The 22,851-nt window shown below is 41.9% G+C and overlaps 1 protein-coding gene across 1 annotated transcript in view; it reads left to right on the forward strand.

Moving 5' to 3' along the window:
* Positions 1 to 22,851, forward strand: part of LOC126277928 (E3 ubiquitin-protein ligase RMND5A-like) — a 69,573-nt gene that overhangs the window by 11,522 nt on the left and 35,200 nt on the right. The window contains 4 exon segments of the mRNA XM_049977508.1: positions 2,459 to 2,596; positions 4,570 to 4,707; positions 15,358 to 15,436; positions 15,439 to 15,492. Of these exon segments, the coding sequence (XP_049833465.1) occupies positions 2,459 to 2,596; positions 4,570 to 4,707; positions 15,358 to 15,436; positions 15,439 to 15,492 (409 nt within the window).

Raw genomic sequence — 22,851 nt, forward strand, 5'->3', positions numbered from 1 at the left:
TCTTTCCTGCAGTGTCGGGGGCTAGAATAGACCCACAGCAGTTCCTTTCCTGTCGTAAGAGATAACTAATAAAAGTTTATTTTATTTGACCACATTTTTACATTGGTGTTTTGACTATTCTTTGGACTTCTCAAGATTTTTGCTTTTTTCACCTTTTTAATACTCCCCCCCCCCCCCTCACCTTTTTTGACTTTTTAAAGTCTGTCTCCATTTTGGGTTAGGCCTCCACTCTCCAAATTTTACAGAACTGCGGGCCATTTGGGAAAGGGTGCCTTACAGTGATGTGTTAACTGTCAGCTGTTCACTGTGCACTGTTAGCCAGTCCGTTGTTTTGGGCTCATCATGTACCTTCTCGGTGGTAGCCCCTGACAATGCAGGGATCGTACTGTGGATGCCCGAGCCGTAACCTCCCCGTGTCAGCCAAGGAGTTGGTGTCTATCCACTTCTGGGTACCACTGAAGCTTTTGTCCTAACCTTCAAAGGCAACATTTTGTCTTGGAAGCTTAAGGTCATGGTTTATAGGGGTCATGTCAGTCCTTTCCTATTCTGATGAGATGTTTTAGGTGCCAACGGTTCAGACACACGTCCTCCCACTGTTCTAATCTGTAGGGCATATGGACGGGCATCGCATGAGAGCAGCCTTCTTAAGCAATCCCCTCATACAGTCAACTGTCCAGAATCGTACGCTCCTCTTTCACCACAATGCTCAGTCTTCAGGAACGAGAAAAAAAATTCAAGGGTAGAAAATGCTTGAGCACATGTCTGGACTGTGGTACATGTGCCATTGCATCGTCTTTCACTGACAAGGAATCACCAATATCTCGGACTACAACAGGCATGTGAATGCCTTCACTGGTGTGCTGAATAGCGAAATGTTGTGTTTTTGGACAAGTCCAAACTTGTCCTGCAGTGATGGCTATGTGCATGTTAGATGCTATCATGGTGGATGCAATCACACTGCATTGTTGAACAGCACAGAGGGGACAAGTGCTGTGTGTGATGGTTTGTAGTGCTGTTGGCTATAACATGTGATCTTGCTTTCTATGTATTGAAGACAATCTGAATAGCAAATGCTACATCTAAGATATTTTATAATCGAGGCACTGTCCCTCCTACGGGCTGTTCCATATGTCATATTTCACCAGCACTATGCATGGCAACAAGTAGCAAGGACTTTTTCTTCTAAGAATAATGGGTACCACTGCTTCCCTGGCCTGCACATTTGCCTGACATGTACTTTGAACATACCTGGGATATGGTCTGTCAGCAACTAGTTCATCCTAGTCTTCCTGTAACTATTGTTGATGCTTTGTGGGTGTGCCTACAAACCTCGTGACTGTGTGTTCTCCACAGTGAATCCAGCATCTCTTCAGTTCCACACTGTGATGTCCAGAGGCACTGATCACAGCACATGGCGACTGCACAGCTTGCTGTATTCCCATGGTCAAATTTCATGTTCAGTTCTGTGATTCTATTAATGTGCGTATTTTTGTCTACGTAACCTATGGAATAAAATTCATGAGTAATAAATTACAAGTGTCCTTCTGGTTGTTGGAATTTTCAGAAACTTGATTGTAGGGAGGAAGTACTCAGAACAAAGTGTCGTCTCCCCACATTTAAAAGTTCAAGAATGTGTAACTACACACCTAAAATTAGTTAGATAACTTCAAAATAATTTGTTATTTATTGAGATGCAACTGTTAAGCAAGTAGATTGGCTTCTTAAATGACAAAAGTTAACTTCAGCCAAAGTTCAATTCCCTGACCCTCAGGAAAGGGATGGTCTATTGCCATCCTATTATTGATGTGAAGGGGTTGCAGATGGAATGATGTGATGAAACGGTAATAGATGTCAGAAGGATTGTAAAGCAAGTTACGGTGAGCTTGAAAATACTGCAATCTTTATTGGAACATGTTAAGATCATTGTCTACTGATGTCCTCACTACATGTAGGTCCTTAGGTCCTTCTCATCTTAGGGCCTGGGTAACCCCTCCCCCTATTCCTTTGTAAGCTTCTCCAACCTATCCCTGTATCCTCTCCCAGGAAGGAACTGTTAATTCCAAAAGCTAGAAAGGCGTGTAACTTTCACTTTTATGCATGTCTATCAGTAGCCCTACATGTGTCCCTCCTGAAGGTAAATGTTACCCAGTAATTCTGTTTCATAATTTATTGCTAGGAGGCTGTCCAGAAATGCTCTTGATTCCCTCATGTGTTTTATGTAAAGGACTATGAGCATAAGTTAAACATGATAAAGGCTGTCTCGCATATTACATATTATCATTTTTCTATCATTTTATGTGTTGTATGGAGATTTGTAGAGCATATATGTAGATGTACATCTACATCCTGAACCTCCAAAGTAATGTGGTCATTCTGGTATGTTATTGCACTGAATGATAGTAAGTTTTTAGTCAGTAGGCTATTGAGTGTCATCTAATAAGTTATCTCCTTGTTTCAGAACTTTGTTTCTGATTTTGCTTCAACAAGCAGAGATGATGTGTTTAGCGGATCGGATAAAGTGCAATTATTAAATCAAGTAATTTGTCAGCATTTTTATCGACAAGGAATGCTAGACATTGCTGAAGAGCTGGCTAAGGTCAGTATGCAGTGAGTAATAATTAATCTGCTTGTGATGTATGTTTAAGGTATTAACTAAATTAATAGGACAAAAATAGCAGTAGTTATGAATGTTACATTTACGTGTGTAGGATTTTGGCAATAGCTGCATAACTATGGTAGCCTAAATCTGATTGACAGTGTCTTTATAAGTTTTTTCTCTGGTAGACATGACTAATGACGCAATCTCTGATGTGATATTTTGAGTATGTTGTGAGAATGGTGTTCATGTGTGTACCAACTTATAAATACCTCAAAAATTCTGAAATAATCAGTATCATACATTTGGAAAGTCAGTTCAGCCATTAGAGAGAGATATTCAAAACATTTGATACAACGAGCAGTCTAGAAAGAGAAATGATTAGAATTTTGTTACATTGAGTGATTGTGGAATGGCGATTCATTATAGTGTTGTCATTCCAGAAAAATAGAGAAAGGAGGTTAGGTTAGATACATGTTTCTTTTTTTTTCAGAAGAAATGATATGTTAAAAGTTCTTCCAGCAGATCATAAGTGGGATTGTTCTCAAGGCTGTGAAAAAATATAAAAAATAAATAATTTTTCTTTTTACCCATTGATGAAAAATATTACTACAAGCATTTAAATGTATACATGTTGAATTAAAATTTATTAAATATTCCTATGCTGTTGTAACAAAGTGTAATCAAAATAAGTACGTTTTGTCTTGGTTACATACACAGATCTCAGTACTGCTCTGAAGCTGTGCCAATGTCTGGTATTATATAGCATTCATGGTAAGTGATATAGCTATACTTCAGTCAGAATAGTAAAGTTATTGACAACTGAACATGGAAAGAATGGATGTTGACAGTTTGCTCAAGCGCAATATGGCTCCGATGACAGCAGCTGTACAGTTTTGTACTGAGTACATTTATACTTTCCCTGTTAACGTGTGGTATTTAGTTTGTTTGCAGGATGTTAATAGTCTTTATCACTTTCTGTAGCTATTTCACAGTTAGCTTCACAATTCTGTAAAAGAAACATACTGCAAACAGAAACAAAGTGTATAAGAGCAAATCAGCAATAATGTCACAGATACACAATTGTTCTCAGTAGCTGACTGGGTTTTGGTAACCCACACTGAGGTAGAAGAGTGATAGGACAACTGTGCATGGCACAGGTTGTGTGATGAAACTCGTGCTCCGATTGGTTGTTGTTACAGTAGTTGCCCTCTAAACAAGTTATTCTAATCCAGATGTAACAATATATTCATTCATTAATTCTGTGGACTTCACTGTTGGTTTGAAAGAGGGTTACACCTTTAATTGGGGAATGAACACAGTGATAAGCAGTTCTTTGAACAGACTCGCACAAGGAATTATTGAATTTCATCCATAGATACTTTATATGAGAGACTGTTGTGCTCTCCCACTTTTGTCCAGTCTTTAAAGTTGTGCCTGTAGAGCATGAGAACTGTATGTACTTCTTCAGATGGTTACATTGACAAAAGCATAAGCAATGCCTTTTTTTACTATGCGCAATATTGATGCTTGTTCAACAGATAATGTGACAAAACAACAGAATTTAAGTGTAAAATTCCTTTCATCCTTAGACATTATGATAGGAAAAGAGTGTACACAAAATATGTGTATACATTTTTCACTTCTTCATATGACTTTCGATAAGGGTGTAGCATATTATGCTGGAGGGGTGGAGGGAGGGAGGGAGGGAGGGAGGGGGGGAGAGAGAGAGAGAGAGAGAGAGAGAGAGAGAGAGAGAGAGAGGGGGGGGGGGGATTTGTTCATGATTCAGTAATAGTTTGATGGGGTAATATGTAAAACATGTACATTGCAATTAGGTATTTACTTTATTTCGTGTATTCCAGTGCAGCCAAATGCTTTCTTAAATTATCAGTTATTTTAAAATATTTATTATTCATGAGCAAAAAGGCTAACATGACAGTATTTTTAACTCCTATGTTTTCATTTTGTAGGAAGCTGGCTTGAAAGCTGAAGATGGAGGCAAAGAACCATTTTCAGAATTGAACAGAATATTAGATTCTTTAAAAGGTCAGGATCTTCAACCTGCTTTAGAATGGGCCCAAGCGCATAGAGAAAGTTTAGATGCACAGGTAATTTCTTAAATAACAGCAAAAATGGAATATTGGAAACAATTTTGATCTTACCATATTTACCTGAGTACAAGGTGACCCTGAATATAGCACAACTCTCTCCTTTTTTTCTCCTAAGTGTCTCCTTGAGAAGATTTTGTTTTTAACATATTCTGACTAATCAAAATTACAAACTACATTGATATGATGTGCATGTGTAAAAATGTAACATTATACCTCATCTAAAAGTAATGCTGTTTTTGGATTGTCTACATTCCAGTAATACAAAGAGAAATAAGACACACAAAAAGAAACAGTTTACATTGATTTCTATCTTCACTGCCTTTTTTTGTTTACCTGCTAAGCCAGTCATCTGTTGTATAATTATTTATTGTTATCATCACTGGAATCATCATCTGGGACGATAGTTTCACCTAACTAACAAAAGGTGAGAAAAGAGGCAATGCATTTCAATATATAAGCAGCAATGAAACTTATAATCTTGGTTGTCACAAATATTTGGCTGTTTCTTCTGAATATTTCATGATTTCTGAGGTTGTGGTTACAGCGGAATCTGAAAATACAGCCTTTTTTTTTTTTTTTTTTTTTTTTTTTTTTTTTTTTTTTTTTTTTTTTCCAAATATGTTGTGGATTTTGCATTTATATTGACATGGAAATGTGACAGTATTCATTTATCATTTGCTTCCAAACACATTGTCTGCCCATTACTCTGTCAAGGGGTGCATAGAACCAATAGCTGACATGACCCCTTTAGTTTCCATGATGCCTCATTGTGAAAATTGACATCATCTTGTTCAGAAATGCATACTATTCTTGAGTATGTGTCCTATTTTAAAGTCAGTTCAAATCTGACTATAAATGGATACAGGAAAACTGCAATGTAAACATGGTGGATAGTAATAAAAAACTATAGTACACTGTATACATTCCCATGTTGCCAGCATGACAAAATTTGCCATCCACTCACTATTCTCCTCCGTAGGTGCATTATAGTTACCAGCCAACTATATCACTGTTCCCCCAGCCAACCCTTCCAAATTCTTCAAAATAAGTTGCATGTGACCTCAGTTGTCAAAGCTTCATCTGTAAATGTAAGACAATGCCCAAATTAATCTACAGGGGATAAGTAAAATAATATGAACAGTGTTAGTAATAGGATGGTTGTGTTTGACAGTCAACAACACAGGTAAGGCACGTGTCACACTGGACTGTGCCTGTTCAGTATGGACTAGGCATCAGTGCAGGTTGTTTATGAGTAGTACACACTTCGTATTTGCATTCAAAGGCTGAGGTCGATGTGCAATGAAAGACCCAACAGGGTTCCAAAGAGGGTAGATTGTGGAGGGGGGGTGGGGGGGGGGCTGACTAGCTGAAGCATCAGTAACCAAGAGAGCCAGCTGATTGAATGTTTCAAGAGCAACTCTGTCAATAGTCATTACAGCATATAAAAACATGGAAAGACATCATCGTGTAAACATAACAGTTGGCACAAATCAAAACTACATGACAGAGATCGTAATACACTAACATGAATTGTTTAAAAACAACAAAAAACTATGGCAGCTAAAGTGACTGCTGAGCTCAGTAGCCATCTTCGAGACCCTGTATCTATCGACACTGTCCGCCGAGAACTCCATAAAGTGAATATTCATGGATGAGCTGCTATATTGAAACCATTAGTGACGACAACCAATGCAAAGAAGCGTAAAACATGATGTCAAGGGCATAAATCCTGGATGGCTGTTCAAGGAAACATGTCACATGGTCTGACGAGTCAACATTTTCGTTATTTCCAACATCGGGCTGGGTTTACATCTGAAGAATGCCAAAAGAAGCCTACAATCCTCATTGCTTGATTCCAATGGTTAAGCATGGAGGTGGAAGTATGACAGTGTGGGCAGTCATATCGTGGTATTCTGCTGGTCCTATAATTACTGTGAAAGGCCATGTTACAGTCAACGATTATGTGAACATTTTAGGTGACCTAGGTGCACCCCATCCTGAATGTTGTTCCCCAACTGTGATGCCTTATTTCAGGATGATAATGCACTCATTCACGCAGCCAGCACAGTACAATCGTGGGATGCGGAACATGCAACTGAACTAAAACGTCTTCCCAGGCCAGCACAGTCCCCGGACTTGAACATTATTAAACCCTTGCGGGTGGTATTGGAGCACATACTCCGGAGCAGATTTTCGCCTCCCTCATCATTACAGCAATTAGGAGAGGTTCTGATCGAAGAGTGGCATAACATTCCAGTGGAGACTATAGAATCATTATATGCCAGTATTCCAGGAAGAATCACAGCTGTATTACAGGCAATTGGGGATCCAACCCCTTATTAATAAACCATCCCCATGTGAGTACAGATGTTCACATTATTTTGCGTATTCCCTGTGTTAAACAATGTAAAGATGTTGGCCACAGTTATTTTTTTATTGTTCTTGAAGAATCAAGTTTGCAAAGATCGCTAGCATTTTTTTTATTACTATGACTGGTTTTGACATGTACATGGTGTGATCATCAGATCTTGTAACTCTGTTAATTGTACAAGCTTATCACAATAATGAAATTCACATAGTGATGTTGCGCCCAATAAAATGTGGTAGGGAACAGCATCATGCCACAAATAAAATAACATACGAGGGCAGTTCAATAAAGAATGATCATAATTTTTTTTATGGTCATAATTTCTCATGCTAAAATTTAATCTTATGATATTCTTAATGTTCAACAAACACACTGTAGTAGTTTCGTTGTTGGGACTTCTGGTCAGGCATGTTCAGTATTGCCTACTGCTGCAATGGAGGTCACATGCGAGGAACAATATGTGGCTTTGAAATTCTGCTTACATCTCAACAAACCTTCAGCTGGGGCCTATACAGTGTTACAGGACGTCTACGGAGAGTCTGTTCTTCCCTACAGCCCAGCTTGAAGGTGGTTTAAAACGTTTAAAGAGGGGAAACAATCAATTTTAAAGGAAGGTGGACTTGGTGTTCCAGTTACTGCTCTTATGGAAGAAAACATCAACACTGCTGCTTCCATTATGAGAGAGGATCGACGAATTACCTTAAGATCACTTTCTGAAATATTGAACATTTCATTGGGTGCTACCCACACATAGGATACAGAAAAATTACACGACACGTGTTTGTGCATGATAGGTCCTAAGACTGTTGATTCCTGAACAAAAGGACATTCGCGTGCAGGTCTGGATGCAGTTGAAGTTGATGTTAGAATGAGATTTTGAGTGTCTCTCAAATGTAACCACTGCTGATGAAACTTGGCTACATCATTTTGAACCTGAGAGCAAACAGCAAAGCTCAGTGTGGAAATCTCCTTCACCCCCAGAAAAGCAAAAGTGGTTGCTCTGCTGGCAAAGTTATGGACATCTCATTCTTTGATATTCATGGAATGGTTTATCGGTGTGCTGTACCTGCACACACATCAGTAACTGGACAATACTACAGCGATGTCCTGAAAACATTGCAAGTCCATATCAGGCGCAAAAGGCCACATTTCTGTGAAGCAGGCTGGATGCTGCACCAAGATAATATCACAGCCGCATATTGCAAATGCTGTTGCTGAACATCTTGTAAAAATCAGTTTGAAGTGCATCCCTCATACTCCCTATAGTCCGGATTTAGAACCATGTGACTTTTTCTATTTCTTAACATGGAGAAACACCTTTGTGGGAGGCATTATCAATCATCAGAAGCAGTGGTGAAGGCTGCAGAGATGATTTTGAAGGACCTCTCAAAAAATGGTTCCCAGCATGTATTTAAAGACTGGCAGAAACACTGGGACAAGTGCATTGCATTCATAGGAGACTACTTTTTGAGAAGGACCATCAAAATTATGAGGAAGAGCAAAGGTATGTTGTCAAAAAAATTATGATCATTCTTTATTGAACAGCCCTCGTACATCATGTTGTGCTGATGTCCCAGGACATACTAATCGCTTGACACCACACTAGCGAATTAGTTAGTATAATATTATGCCAACGACCTAGTGGCCATGGAGCACTGCCTTTCCAATGCCCTCCTTACCAAACCCACCACCTCTTTTCTAATCTTCCTAGCCAACCACAACCTGACTCACAATTATTTCAATTTCGAAGACCAAATCTACAAACAAATCCATGATATTGCCATGGGTACTCACATGGCACAGTCCTATACCCTTACTTATGGACCTTCTTCTTCTTTATCGTCGCCTTGTCCCATGTCACATAGGGTCGGCGTTGCTCTTCTGGAACCTTCTACTCCATAGTTCTCTATCCATTGCCTCTTCCTTCTTCCATCCTTTCTCCCTTAGGTCCCCCGGTATCTTATCCTTCCACCTCATCTTCGGTCTTTATATCCTCAACTCTGTTTCCGATATACTCTTCCCCTTTTCTCTGTAAGTGTCCGTACCACCTTAGTGTGCTCTCTTGTAGCTTTTTCCCCATGAGTCCCACTTTCACAGCTCCTCTAACAAATACATTTCTAATTCTGCCCTTCCTTGTTACCCCCACACATCCACCTCAGCATCCTCATTTCCACCACTTCCATCTTCCTTTCCTGGGCTTCTGTGATTAGCCATGTCTCTGACCCATATATCATAGCAGGCCTTACCACTGACTTGTACACTTTCCCTTTCAACCCAATGCTCACCTTCTTGTCACACAACACTCCACTCATTTTCCTCCAGTTGTTCCAACCGCAATTTATTCGGTGTTGTATCTTACTTTCCAGTCCTCCATCCCTCTGTATGTACGACCCCAGGTATTTAAATTTGCAGACCGATTTCAGCTCATCATCCTGGACCTTGCAAGATCTCATCTGCACATCCTTCAGTGCTAAATATTTTGACTTTGTCCTGCTAATTCACATCATCCGCAAACATCATATTCCATGGCGCTTCCTTCATCACATCTTTCACCAGCACGTCCATAATCAGGTCAAAGAGGTAGGGACTAATCGCAGACCCATGATGTAACCTTACTTTTACTGGAAACTCATTTGTCATGCCCACACTACTTCTTACCTGTGTCATTGCTCCTCTGTACATTTGCTTCACTAACCTCACATGCTTCTCTGGAACGCACTGCTTTCTCATGCTTTTCCATATTTCGTCCCTTGGGACTCTGTCATATGTTTTCTCCAAATCAATGAAAGCCATATGTAGATCGACTTGTAGCTCCCCGTGTCTCTCCACTATCCGTCTTAAAGCATGTACTGCATCAGTCGTTCCTCTTCCAGGCATGAACCCAAACTGTTCTTCACACACAACAGTCTCCTTGTGTAATCTTGCTTCTATAACTCTTTCCCAAATTTTCATTGTGTGTGCCATCAGTTTAAACCTCTATAGTTACTGCAGTCCTGCACAGCACCTGTCCCCTTAAATATTGGGATCAGTACACTAGTTCTCCACTTGTCTGGCATCTCCTCCTGTCGCCAAATCTTCTTCATCTTCATTAAATCCCAAATGAGCTCAATTCCCGTTTTACAGAGACACTTCCATACCTCAACGGGGATCTGGTCTCTGCCAACTGCCTTCCCATTTTTCGTCTTTTCAACTGCCCGTTCGACTTCATCTCTACTTATATCCATCGTTAATTCTTTGTGTACTCCTCCTTCCTCAGTTTTCACTCTTACATTTTCTTCATTCAGCAATTTCTCAAAATAATTCAATCACCTTTGGATTATTTTTCCATGGTCATGCAGAATTATTCCTGTTTTATTGCTGTTAGATCCTTAGAAGCTTTATCTCTTGATTTGCCTATCCGTATCAGTTGTCTTGTATCCTGATTTTTCTGTAGTTGTTTGTATGCCTCCCTTACTGATTCAGCTCTAGCTTTAGCCGCAGCTCATATTGCCTCCTTCTTTGCACTTTTGTATGCTTGCTCATCCTCAGCACTTCCGGACATATCCCACTTCCTCTTAGCGTCTTTCTTTCCCTTCACAACCTTCTGCACCTCTTCATTCCACCACATGCTTCCTTATCTTTTGGCATCCCCTTTCCCAGACGTTAACCCAAACACTTCCTCCCCGGTCTTCCATAATTTGTAATCAATTTGGCTTTTATTTTCACCACTCCTGTATGTTATTAGTTTTTCTCCTTTTCTTTGGAAGTAGGTATTATTAATCACTAGATCAAAAGCCACTCCAAACTCCACTATCTTTTTTCCTTCCTCATTTCTCTCGCATACCCCCATCCTCCATGCCACGTCTCTTCCCCACCTTTACTTCCGCCAACATGACCATTTAGATCCCCTCCGACTATCACTCTTTCATTCTCTGGTATTCCGACCATTACTCCATACAAATCTCTCCAAAATTTTTCCTTCTTGTCCTCTGAACATCCCACTTGACTTGGAGTGCATAGGCTGTTATCATCATTTCATCCCCATCGACGCGCAAGTTGCCGAAGTGGCATCAGATCGAAAGACTTGCACTAGGCGAGTGGTCTACCCGATGGGAGGCCCTCGTCAAACGCCATAATAATAATAATAATAATAATAATAATAATAATAATAATAATAATAATAATATTAGCGAATGTCCCCATAGGAGAACAATAAGCAGGTGATTTATCAATATTTCTTTAGGTTCTTCTTGTTTTGCCAATATTTCTTCATTTTCTCCCCAAAGGCCTTCTTTCTTTCTTCAGTCCACTTTGGTCGGTATGGTTTTGGTGCCATCTCTGAAGTAAACTTCCACTTGTCAATTTTTCTTCTGAATGTATCCCTGTCTGATGCGTCTGTTATGTCAATTTTTGCTTTTGTCAAATCCTTCTTAACTTCAGTTACCCAGGGTATTGTTGCTTTAAGTGATGTCACATAGTCCAATAGACGTTTAGTTAACCTGTTTCCAGGTAATCTGTGTAGGTGTCCATAAAATTTCATTCGTCTCTTTCTGATGTCACTTTCGATATTTGATAGTTTTTCAGTTGTTTCGATGGTCTGCAGTCTGTATCCATCTTATGTGTATCGTGGTCCCAGAATTTTCCTAATAATTTTTCTCTCTATTTTCTTAATATCTTGTAAATCTAGTTTTCTATTATTATTATTATTATTATTATTATTATTATTATTATCTGAGTGCAAATAGTAGTTCCACCAGTGTGCTCCCTTTTATATCATGTGTACATGATATTGTTGCTATCACCCTAAATTTTGTCACATCAGTGTAGTGATGATAAATATAGGAATAGTCACATTAATTAAAAATTTTATGGTGTATATAGTTGGAATATTTTCCATATCAGCAGATTTACAACATGTCAATGAATTTTCTTTGGTGATATACCTATGATAGAATAAGGGTTTGCAGGTAGGTCATCTCACAATGGAAACACATTAACCAGCTACATTGTGGCATCAATGGTGGTTAGATTTGTAGATTTTAAGAATCACAAAGGTAGATGTACTGAAGAAGTGACAGATTTGCTGGAGATGTTGTGGGATAGATGTTCCTAATACTCCCAGCCACACTCACTAACTAGCTGTAAAGAAACGTCCCCTTACTACCCAGTCTGAATCAGTTTGACCTCATCTTCTACCATGTCTTCCAGAGCTTTTAAACGTATTCTGAAATATTGAGCATCTGTCCCACCTCCTCCAAAGCTGAATACAGCTGCCTGCCCAATCCTCAAAATATGCTTCATCTTTATGCTGTGCCTAATTCCAACCTGTGGCCGTATGGATATTTTCAGGATGTGAAAAATGCAGGTGAAATATTATCATGGAGACAAACAATGTATATGACACTGTTGGCTATTAAAAACTGGAAACTGTGAAGACACCATGCAACAAAAGTAAATTGCCCTGAATTGTACTACATACGTGGCCACACAAATGATTCGCATCTCAGCACAGAAGAGGTATAGGGGTAACAACATTTTGTATATGAAGAGAGATTATCCATAAGGTTTCTAATTCAGAGATTGCATTTGAGTATTATTTATGAGAAGGCCACTTTTCTGGTATTCCAGCTCGAGGAATTTGAATGCACATTGGTAAATAGACGTGGAGGAAAGATACATGATGACTACCTGTGAAGCACTGCAATCACCAAGATAGTGCCACCCATTAATGCCACGTGCGTACTCCAGCAAATAGCTCTTGTCATGGCCAGTATAAATATGGCCGCATGATCAGTGACATCATGTTGTATTCACATCTGTTGTGTATAGTCACCATCATGCCTAACTATGAATTGTCTTTACTATGTTATTCCAGCATATTGGTTTTTCACTTGGTCACTTTTTATGATTTGTTTGCTTGTTGTTTACATGTCCACTTCATGTTGCCACTGTGAACATCTTGCCAAGGACACTTGTTTGTCTTTCATCAACCTCTGCACCTGCTCAACTTCTCCCCAACTTTTGTCTCAAGATGGTTCTTTCCATTCTTTCTCAGAAACTGCCACATTGGGATACAACTTTGTTATGTCTCAGGTAATACGGAGAAGCACCTAGCAACACTTGTTGAATTACTGGAACATGATTGTGGCCTATCAATACCCAGATTTATCTTTCTCTGATATTTCTGTTTGTATTGGTTTGGACCTCATAAATATCATACAGAATGAAATCTCTGCGTTCGGGAGGGTCGTACTCAATTCCTTGCAGTGTGTCTGTGGTACCGTGTGATGAGTGACTGAGAAGTCAAATAGATCATTTGCTCAGCTTTGATGGATTCTATCTTGAATCAGGAAATGGGCCTTTTTGCAGTAATAGAAGAATCCCCTTGAACAGTATGATGGTATCTAGAGCACCACAGACTGTCAGCCTGGTTACCAGTGTTGATGTGGCAGCAAGGGAGGCACACTGACAGTGACACAGCCGATGACAAACACTGGACACAGAAGCGGACTCACACTATCTTTTCAGATGAATCTCAGTTCTGCATACATTATCACAAGAGACTTACCATGTCCTATATGAATGAATGTTGCCAGATTGTATTTCTCATCGTCATATGGGCCTAGCACCTTGCATGATGGTATGGCGTGCCATTGGATACACAACACAATCACTTCTGGTTCATATTCTCCAGATATCTCAACTACTGAATTCGTCTTGTCATAGGTTGCCGAAAGAATGGCATGTCACCACTCGCCAGCCAGTATGGTTGATGAACTCTGGCATAGAGTTAAAGCAGTGTGGAATGATGTACCTGTATCTGTCATCCAAGCTCACTTTGATTCAGTGCTCAGTCAAATTAGAACCATTATTGCTCCACAGGTAGGCGCAAAATTTTGCACCCTGTATTTCCCAAAGTTGCCTACATATTAATCATGTTATGGTATGGTGTTGCAGTTTTAATGGCCAGCATTCTATTTCTGTTCCATAACAAGTATACCCCATACCTTAGAAACTAGCTGTGTCATGTATCAAATTATCCGTATCATCTGCAGCCTTTCACGTGCTACCTGTCCACCCAAATGAGTAGCCTCTGCTGAAGTATGACCAATATTATGACCCAGTAGTAGAGCACACCACTGAGTGCAACATGCTAAATTTCTTTCACTGGCTTCACAATCTGCGCCATTTGGATTTTATCATTACCAATGCAACCTTCTCTGAATTGCATACATCGGAATTGTCCTTATTTATCCCTCAGCCACATCAGCCTCAAACTCCATTAGGTCCTACCTCACACGCACCAGTGCACTTAATTGTGTGTATTTTAAATCTGTGCCCCCCTCCCCCCCAACCCCCCATCCCTCAGCTCAACATCTTCCCCACATAACTTTTGTTAGGTTCATCCATCTCTTAATCTAAACCCAGACTGTCGTTCCACATTCTCGATCTACTTCTGTTATGTCCCCTACTTAATTCTCCTCTGTATTCCATCTGTCAGTATAATCAACTATTGGTGCTAAATGTGTAACCTTTTTCTTCATTGCCCCTCTTTGCCCTCCTTTCCACACTCTTCCCCCTCCCCCCCCCCCCCCCCCCAGTCCTCCTTTTGTTTTTCTCCATCTTATTTAGCCTCTCACCCTATTGGGACTGCTACACTCAGACAATGATATCTGTGCATGTTTCTTTGTTTGCTCTGAAGGAGCACATTGGCTGCTTCAGATTTTGCAGATCTTTCTTACGTGTTTGTCTACTGCTCAATGCTGGTGACTGGCTATCTTTTCTCTTTCCAGAGTATGACGTGCAGTTGGTCTTATAAGAAGGCCACGATAAATACCTGTTTCCATCTCTCTCAGATTTTAGCCATTGCTCTTTCTCTGATTTACATAGTTAAAACAGAATGATTTATCAGAATAAGGTTACTCTATTATTATTATTATTATTATTATTGTTATTATTGTTTTTATTATTTTTATTTAAAGGGTCGTTTTAAGACTGTCATCTTCTATTTCAGTTCCTACAGATTCTTCGTCCATAAGCTTATGTTTTGTGATAGTACTCATTATATCCTATAATTCTACATCTACATCTGTTCTGTCATTGCCCCTCTTTGCCCTCCTTTCCACACTCTTCCCCCCCCCTCCCCCCCCCCCCCCCAGTATTTTCACTATGAGTCTTATACATCAACTGGTATGGAAATTGTGGGATGACTGCAATGGAGAGAGATATGCAAAAGAAGAAAGAAAGTTTTGTTTATTTTACATAAATCAAACTCTCTTCATATTTTCTTGTGATTTCAGAATTCATCATTGGAATTCAAGTTACATCGCCTCCGGTTTATTGATTTAATCCAGAGGGGTCCAGGTGGACAGAAAGATGCAACACGCGATCTAGTGTAACTCATTTTCAACAATTTGTAAATCGACATGAAAAAGGTATGCAGATAAAGTTCATATACCGTCTATATTTTTTACAACCTCGTTTATATGCCATAATCCTACTTACACAAAAAGTTTATATCATTGATAATTTTGTACCATTGTTGATATGAAACATGGCCAAAGTTTATGCTTGTAGCCCTGTGTTATATCAATATTAAATACATAATTTTATTTAAAGTTTTTCATGTCTTCATTTTATTATCTATTTCAGGGCAAATATGAAATTTCACATTTCCTTGCGTTATGAGTTTAATGCCATGTCTTCACACTTGGTCAACTGTGTTTTACTGTACTAGATTGAAGTGTGTCCTCAAAAAGGCAAATGTAATGATCCATGTAGATACTTTAGAATTAAAGGAGACCACTCACAGGAAAGCAGAAGTGTTGAGTTGTTGATAGGCATACACAAAAGAAAAATGAATTGTTGGTGTTCAGTGTTATCCTTTGATGACGTCAGGTAAACTATACACACAGTGACAGTGGCAAAGCTATTTTTCATCTGGTGGACCGTTATGATGTAGATGATGTCAGGTGCAGTGCTTAGAGGGAGAGGGATGTGGGATGAGGGTTTGGAGGGGGGGGGGGGGGTGCAATGGCTGGTGGCTCAGAGGGGAACAGCTTGTTTGTTGGCCAGGAATGCAGGAAGGAGAGGTTGCAGGTATAAGGAGTGGTACAGTTGTAGCAGATGCTGGGAAGTGGCACACGTGGGGGCATGAATTTGGAGGGAGTGACAGGACAGAGGAAGGAGAAATTGTTGTGTGGAGGTGCAGGGACAATGGGTCACCTGAATTGAGAAGAGGAGGATTATGGGAATAGAAGAGGTGTTGTAAGGGTAACTCCTATGCATGAAGTTCAGAGAAGTTTGGTGGAGGGAAGTATCCATATGTCTCAGGTCATGAAGCAGCCATTGAAATAGAGCATATTGTGCCCATCTGTTTGTTTTGCCACCGGATCGTGAACTTTGTTCTTCACAGCAGTTTGGTCATTCACCCTGGTGAACAGTTCGTTGCTAGTCATACCAGTATAAAACACTGTGCAGTGTTTGCAGCAGAGTTTGTACATGACATGGCTGCTTTCACAGGTGGCCTAGCCTCTGATTGGGTAGGATAAGCCTACGGCAGGACTAGAATATAGGAGTTGCTGGGTGGATGGGTTGGGCAGATCTTGCACCTTGGTCTGCCACAGGGACACGATCCCTGTGGCAAGGGGTTAGAGGTGGGAGCAGCATAGGGATGGACTATGATGATGTGTAGGTTTGGTGGACAATGGAACTCCACTTTACACAATCCATTCACCCAACACCACCTACTCCAATCCCCTCACAGGCTTATCCTACACCATCACCAGCCAGACCACCTGTGAAACTCTGCTGCAGATACTGCACAGGCTTTTGTGTTGGTATGATTACCAACCCAGCTGTCCACCAGAATGAATGGCCACTGCCAAAATGTGATAAACGAAGTTGACAACCTGGTGGAACAACATGCAACTGAGCACAATATGCTCAATTTTAATAGCTGCTTCACAACCCAAGCCTTCCATCCACCACCAGTGTCTCTAAACTATGCAGATGGGAGTTATCCTTGCAACGCCACCTCCGCTTTCTTAAAAATTCTGGCCTTGTCTACATGTGCATGATTACTCAGCAGTTCACCAAACCACCTTGAAGCTATTTCTCTACCATTCCACTTCAGTGTGCAGGAAAAATGAACAGTTTAATATTTATGTGCAAGCTCTGATTTGTCTTATTTTATTATGATGATAATATCTCCCTATGTAGGTGGGTGCCAACAGAATATTTTCGTGCTCTAAATTATTGATTGCTCTAAGTTATTGATCGAAATTTCATAAGAAGGCCCTGCTGCAGTGAAAAATGCCTTTGTTTCAATGACTGCCACCCCAGTTCGTGTATCATATCTGTAGTACTCTCTCCCTTATTTCATGTTAAGCTGCCATTCTTTGAACTTTTCTACTGTCCTCTATCAGTTCTATCTGATGCAGATCCCACACTGGACTGCAGTACTCCAGAAGAGGGCAGACAAGAGTGTAAACAGTCTCTGGTAAAACACTGTGCCAACATCTGCCACCCAACAGTTTCCCCTTCCTTCATCCTGTCACACCCTCCCAATTTGCGTACCAAGTCATATTTGCTGCTACCCACTGTCCCCTACAGTCGTGCCAGACCTTATACCTGCCACCACTTGCTCCCACACTCCAGGCCTACAAACCAGCTTTCTCCCTCATGCATTCCAGGCCTACAAACAGGCTTCCTCCCTCTCACATTCCAAGCCTACAAACTAGCTTCTTCCCTCCCACATTTCAGGCCTACTGACCAGCTCCCTCTCTCCAAGCAGCTAGCCAGACTCTCTGTGTCTCCCTCTCACTCCCCCGTCTCCCCCCCCACTCCCCGTCTCCCTCTCGCCCCCCCCCCCGTCTCCCCCCCACTCCCCGTCTCCCTCTCGCCCCCCCCCGTCTCCCTCTCGCCCCCCCCGTCTCCCTCTCGCCCCCCCCGTCTCCCTCTCGCCCCCCCCGTCTCCCTCTCGCCCCCCCCGTCTCCCTCTCGCCCCCCCCGTCTCCCTCTCGCCCCCCCCGTCTCCCTCTCGCCCCCCCCGTCTCCCTCTCGCCCCCCCCCCCGTCTCCCTCTCGCCCCCCCCCGTCTCCCTCTCGCCCCCCCCCCGTCTCCCTCTCGGCCCCACCCGTCTCCCTCTCGGCCCCACCCGTCTCCCTCTCGGCCCCCACCCGTCTCCCTCTCGGCCCCCCCCGTCTCCCTCTCGGCCCCCCCCGTCTCCCTCTCGGCCCCACCCGTCTCCCTCTCGGCCCCACCCGTCTCCCTCTCGGCCCCCACCCGTCTCCCTCTCGGCCCCACCCGTCTCCCTCTCGGCCCCACCCGTCTCCCTCTCGGCCCCCCCCGTCTCCCTCTCGGCCCCCCCCGTCTCCCTCTCGGCCCCCCCCGTCTCCCTCTCGGCCCCCCCCGTCTCCCTCTCGGCCCCCCCCGTCTCCCTCTCGGCCCCCCCGTCTCCCTCTCGGCCCCCCCCGTCTCCCTCTCGGCCCCCCCCGTCTCCCTCTCGGCCCCCGCCCGTCTCCCTCTCGGCCCCCGCCCGTCTCCCTCTCGGCCCCCGCCCGTCTCCCTCTCGGCCCCCGCCCGTCTCCCTCTCGGCCCCCGCCCGTCTCCCTCTCGGCCCCCGCCCGTCTCCCTCTCGGCCCCCGCCCGTCTCCCTCTCGGCCCCCGCCCGTCTCCCTCTCGGCCCCCGCCCGTCTCCCTCTCGGCCCCCCCCGTCTCCCTCTCGGCCCCCCCCGTCTCCCTCTCGGCCCCCCCCGTCTCCCTCTCGGCCCCCCCGTCTCCCTCTCGGCCCCCCCCCCGTCTCCCTCTCGGCCCCCCCCCGTCTCCCTCTCGGCCCCCCCCCGTCTCCCTCTCGGCCCCCCCCGTCTCCCTCTCGGCCCCCCCCGTCTCCCTCTCGGCCCCGCCCAGTCTCTCTCCCCCCATTCCTGCCTGTTTTTGCACCTGGCACCACATTCAGTGATTCTCAGTACTGTGGCATTTGCTTTTACACAGCTGCTAGTTTATGTTGGCTTAACATCTTATTTCCCACTCTTTTGTGGCAATGTTGTGATGCTAGTGGGCAGTCTGCAGACAGACCATGCTGTGTGGCCATGAAATTCTTGGGCAGTATTTGAAGACATCTCTGAAGATATGGTGGCAGCTGGTGTCTCGTCACCTCGCATTGCGTTGTGCAACAGAATGCTGCTGTGTATTGTGTATGTTTACTTTTTGTATGTCGTGCATAAATAAAAGCAGTTCTTTATTTCAGCCACAGTATCTGCTGAGTGCTATGTGCAAGAACACCCATTATTGTTCAGTGTTCGATCACAGCAGCCTTATATTGGTGCATACACGGTCAGTTATCACCGTCTTCTTTTGATGACCTCCTGGCATTTCTTCCAAGGTGGATTTCTTCAGCTTGTCAACATGTCCCTTGCCATGTGATGCTTCTTGTTGATAATTTTATATTGTCTTAATCTCGGCACCTACCTTCTGAAATTTAATATATATTATCCTTTGCAGTTTCACATGACTGTTTATCCACACCATGTCCCCTACATTACAAACAGTAGAGTGCACCATTCTGTTGTATGATGCCTAGCATGGCTAAGCTCTTTGTGCTAAGTTGGATTGTCTTTATTGGGTCACCACTCCCGTGTTGTCACATGCTGACAAGATGATGCTGTTGGGTACTATATTGAAGCATATTACTGCAAGTGCACATTTTGTTTTATTTAAGCTACAGCATGATATTAACACTTTGTAGGTATAATGCGCTCATTCCTGTGTGTATTTGATTTGATGTTTCAAGGGAAATGTCCCCACATAAAAATTATTTTACTGTAGTTGTGATACAGTCTATTACTGTCTGTTAATCACCATCATGGAGCATTCTGTGGGATAAGAGCTAGGTCATTGTAATGAGAATAATAGTAGCTCTGTATCACTTCAGATTAGAATTTCTATTCATGCATTTTTGGTAAATAGCCCATCATTCTTGATGAGAATTTTAGTTGGGATACTCTTTGTTTTTAAGTAATCCATCTGCATTCTGTAGGGTGTAATCTGACCATTTGCCTCATGGAATGTGTAAATATTGGGACAAATTGTTGTTCTCGAATACGTAACTTCCATTCTGCTACTTGTATGTTAGTTGTTCTTTATGGAAATCTGTTGTACAAAAAATAATACTTCCCTAACCACTTTTCTGCAGCACACTCACACACTCAATTAACCAAATGTAGAAATTTATGACTCTTCTGATCTCTGAGTATTTCATAGCATTTATTTTTAAATATTCTTTGTGTGCTGCTCCATCTATCACCTGTACGTTTAATTCTGTAACCTTGAGTTCTGTTGTACTTTAATCCCATGGGCTGCTGTAATAGCGCATTTACAGTGATACTCTGATTGCTGGTCACGTATTCCTCTTCAAAACCAAATTCTACTTCGTTAGCTTGCCATTGTGAAACTTGCTGCTCACTAATAAAAGTGAATGTGAGCTTGTCTCTGAGCAGTTGCTACTCGTAGGTATACATCCCGGGAGTTGACAAATTTTTAAATTCAGGTAAATATGAGAGTGCAAAATTAATAGCGTCTGCTGTATAACAATTATGCGTAATAACGTATTTATACAACTTCAGCTGTTGTCAACAGTAATAATGATAAATAATATGCATAATTTGCCTGCAAAAAGGAAAATTTTTTTCTGGAATTTTGTTGTTTTGTACATAATTAAGAACAGTTTACAGGAAGAATGAAATAATGTTTAAGCTTTTGCTGCTCTACATTACGCATTTTTGTGTAAGTGGGAATTTTTGTGCTGTTTTGTTTTTTCGGGCAAATGTACAAGATCCCTGATTGATGTGTTAGTTAATGAATTAACTTTTGGGCTGAAAACCAGGCATTCTTCTGTTACATCCATGTAACAACTTACACTTATTATATGTGTCTTTGTTAAATTTTTGCTTGTAGTCACACTTATTCGATTTCGTCACTTTCTCACAACTAGATCTGGTCTGGGAGGCCCTACTTCCATTGCAGCTAATTTATCCTGGTAATTTTCTTTTCCATTAGTGCTTAATACAGATCAACAGCGTTCGCGTTGACATTGCACAGGAAAGCTGATTCCTTCACAGTAGACAGCAAACTCCAAACACAAAATGTTGAACGGCTTGTGCTATCTTCATATTCTCCAGAATCTGGTGCTTCCTTTATTAGAAAATATCCCCCTAGACGTACGAGCACATATGTGATTTCAACATGACAACGCCCCTGCGCATCAGGTCTTACCCAAATCGATGGATTGGTATCGGCAGTGCAGTTCATGAGTTCCCGCCAAGATCACCAGACTTAATGCAATTTTTCTTCTTCTTAAGGGGAGCTCACCCGACAATGCCAGAAGATATGAGAGAAAGGATTGTGGCGGCTTTCCAGTCAATCGCCCATCAGACAGTGAATGATGTAGAGACTATTTTCTGACAGCGCACAAATGTGCATTAGGCATAGCAGACAGTTGATTGAGCATCTGAGATCCTACATTTCCAATGAGAACCATGTTAATCACCCCCTTTCAGGGTTAACGATGTGCGAAGTGCGCTGGCAACCTCCACGTGGTGCACATTGGGTTCCACTAATGCCAATGGTATTTGATTTCAGGTTAATCCCCACTGTAGAATTTCAAGGCCGTTTCAAGTTCACAAAAATTTCACCAGTGGACAGAGTTCAGAAACCATACAAGATTTCCATTGAAAATTTTTCCCAGTCTCGCTTCATTCTTGAGAGACTGGTAACCTGAGAAAGTTACAATGATGTGCTGCCTGGCAACAAACCATTGGTTTTTTGTAAAAAATGTTCCCTTCAAACAATGCGTATTTTTCCCCGTAGAATATGAATATAAAAATAGGGGTTATCACTTGCAAAAATGAACTTGACCTTGGTTTGACCCTGAAAAACTTTTTGTGGGGTCCTCATTCCATTAATGCAGATGAACTATTATTACAAATTTCAAACTTTCAGAGTCCTTACAGAATACTGTTGACCAATCAGTGTGTGAGAGTTTTTATTTATATAGCTTATTTTATCTTCTACTCACTAGAATGTCTTTTTGCATCCTTTCATTCTATTCCATATATTCCTATTCAGAAGATTATGTAGTGCCTTGTTGTGCTCATTTGTGAATTGAATTGTTTGTGGGAATCCTAGAATCCTGGGAATATGCACGTCTGTTTCCTGGAAACAGTTATGGGGAAATTACTAATTGTTTCTAGTCTATCACACCCAAAGGAATCAAAACTGTATCTGCACAATGTGGCTCTTCCCTCCTCTCCAGGAGTGCTAGTCTTGCAAGTTTTGCAGGGGAGATTCTGTGAAGTTTGGAAGGTAGGAGATGAGGTGCTGATAGAAGTAAATCTGTGAGTATGGGGCATGAGCTGTACTTGGGTAGCTCAGACGGTCGAGTACTTGCTACGAAAGGTAAAGATCCCAAATTTGAGTCTTTGTCTGACATAGTTTTAATCTGCCATGAAGTTTCAAGTAGTACTCTTTACCAAGGCAAAATTTCCAAATCTGCCAGGACATTTCATGCAGTACATTTTGCCAAGACAAAATTTCTTCTCTTGCCAGTACACAGGATCAGAACTGTGCCTCTCAGTCAAACCATACTCTGCTACCGTTGAACTGGTAGGGAGCTAGGGTCTGGGTGTAGTATGGCACAGAGCATAAAAAAAAAAAACACAAAGGTCTATCTTACAAGCATCAAAACAAGTAAAATTGATTCACCACAGTAACAGATACCTGACACTTGAGTGCTA

This window comes from Schistocerca gregaria, chromosome 1, assembly GCF_023897955.1.
Source record: "Schistocerca gregaria isolate iqSchGreg1 chromosome 1, iqSchGreg1.2, whole genome shotgun sequence".
Classification (NCBI taxonomy): Eukaryota; Metazoa; Arthropoda; class Insecta; order Orthoptera; family Acrididae; genus Schistocerca; species Schistocerca gregaria.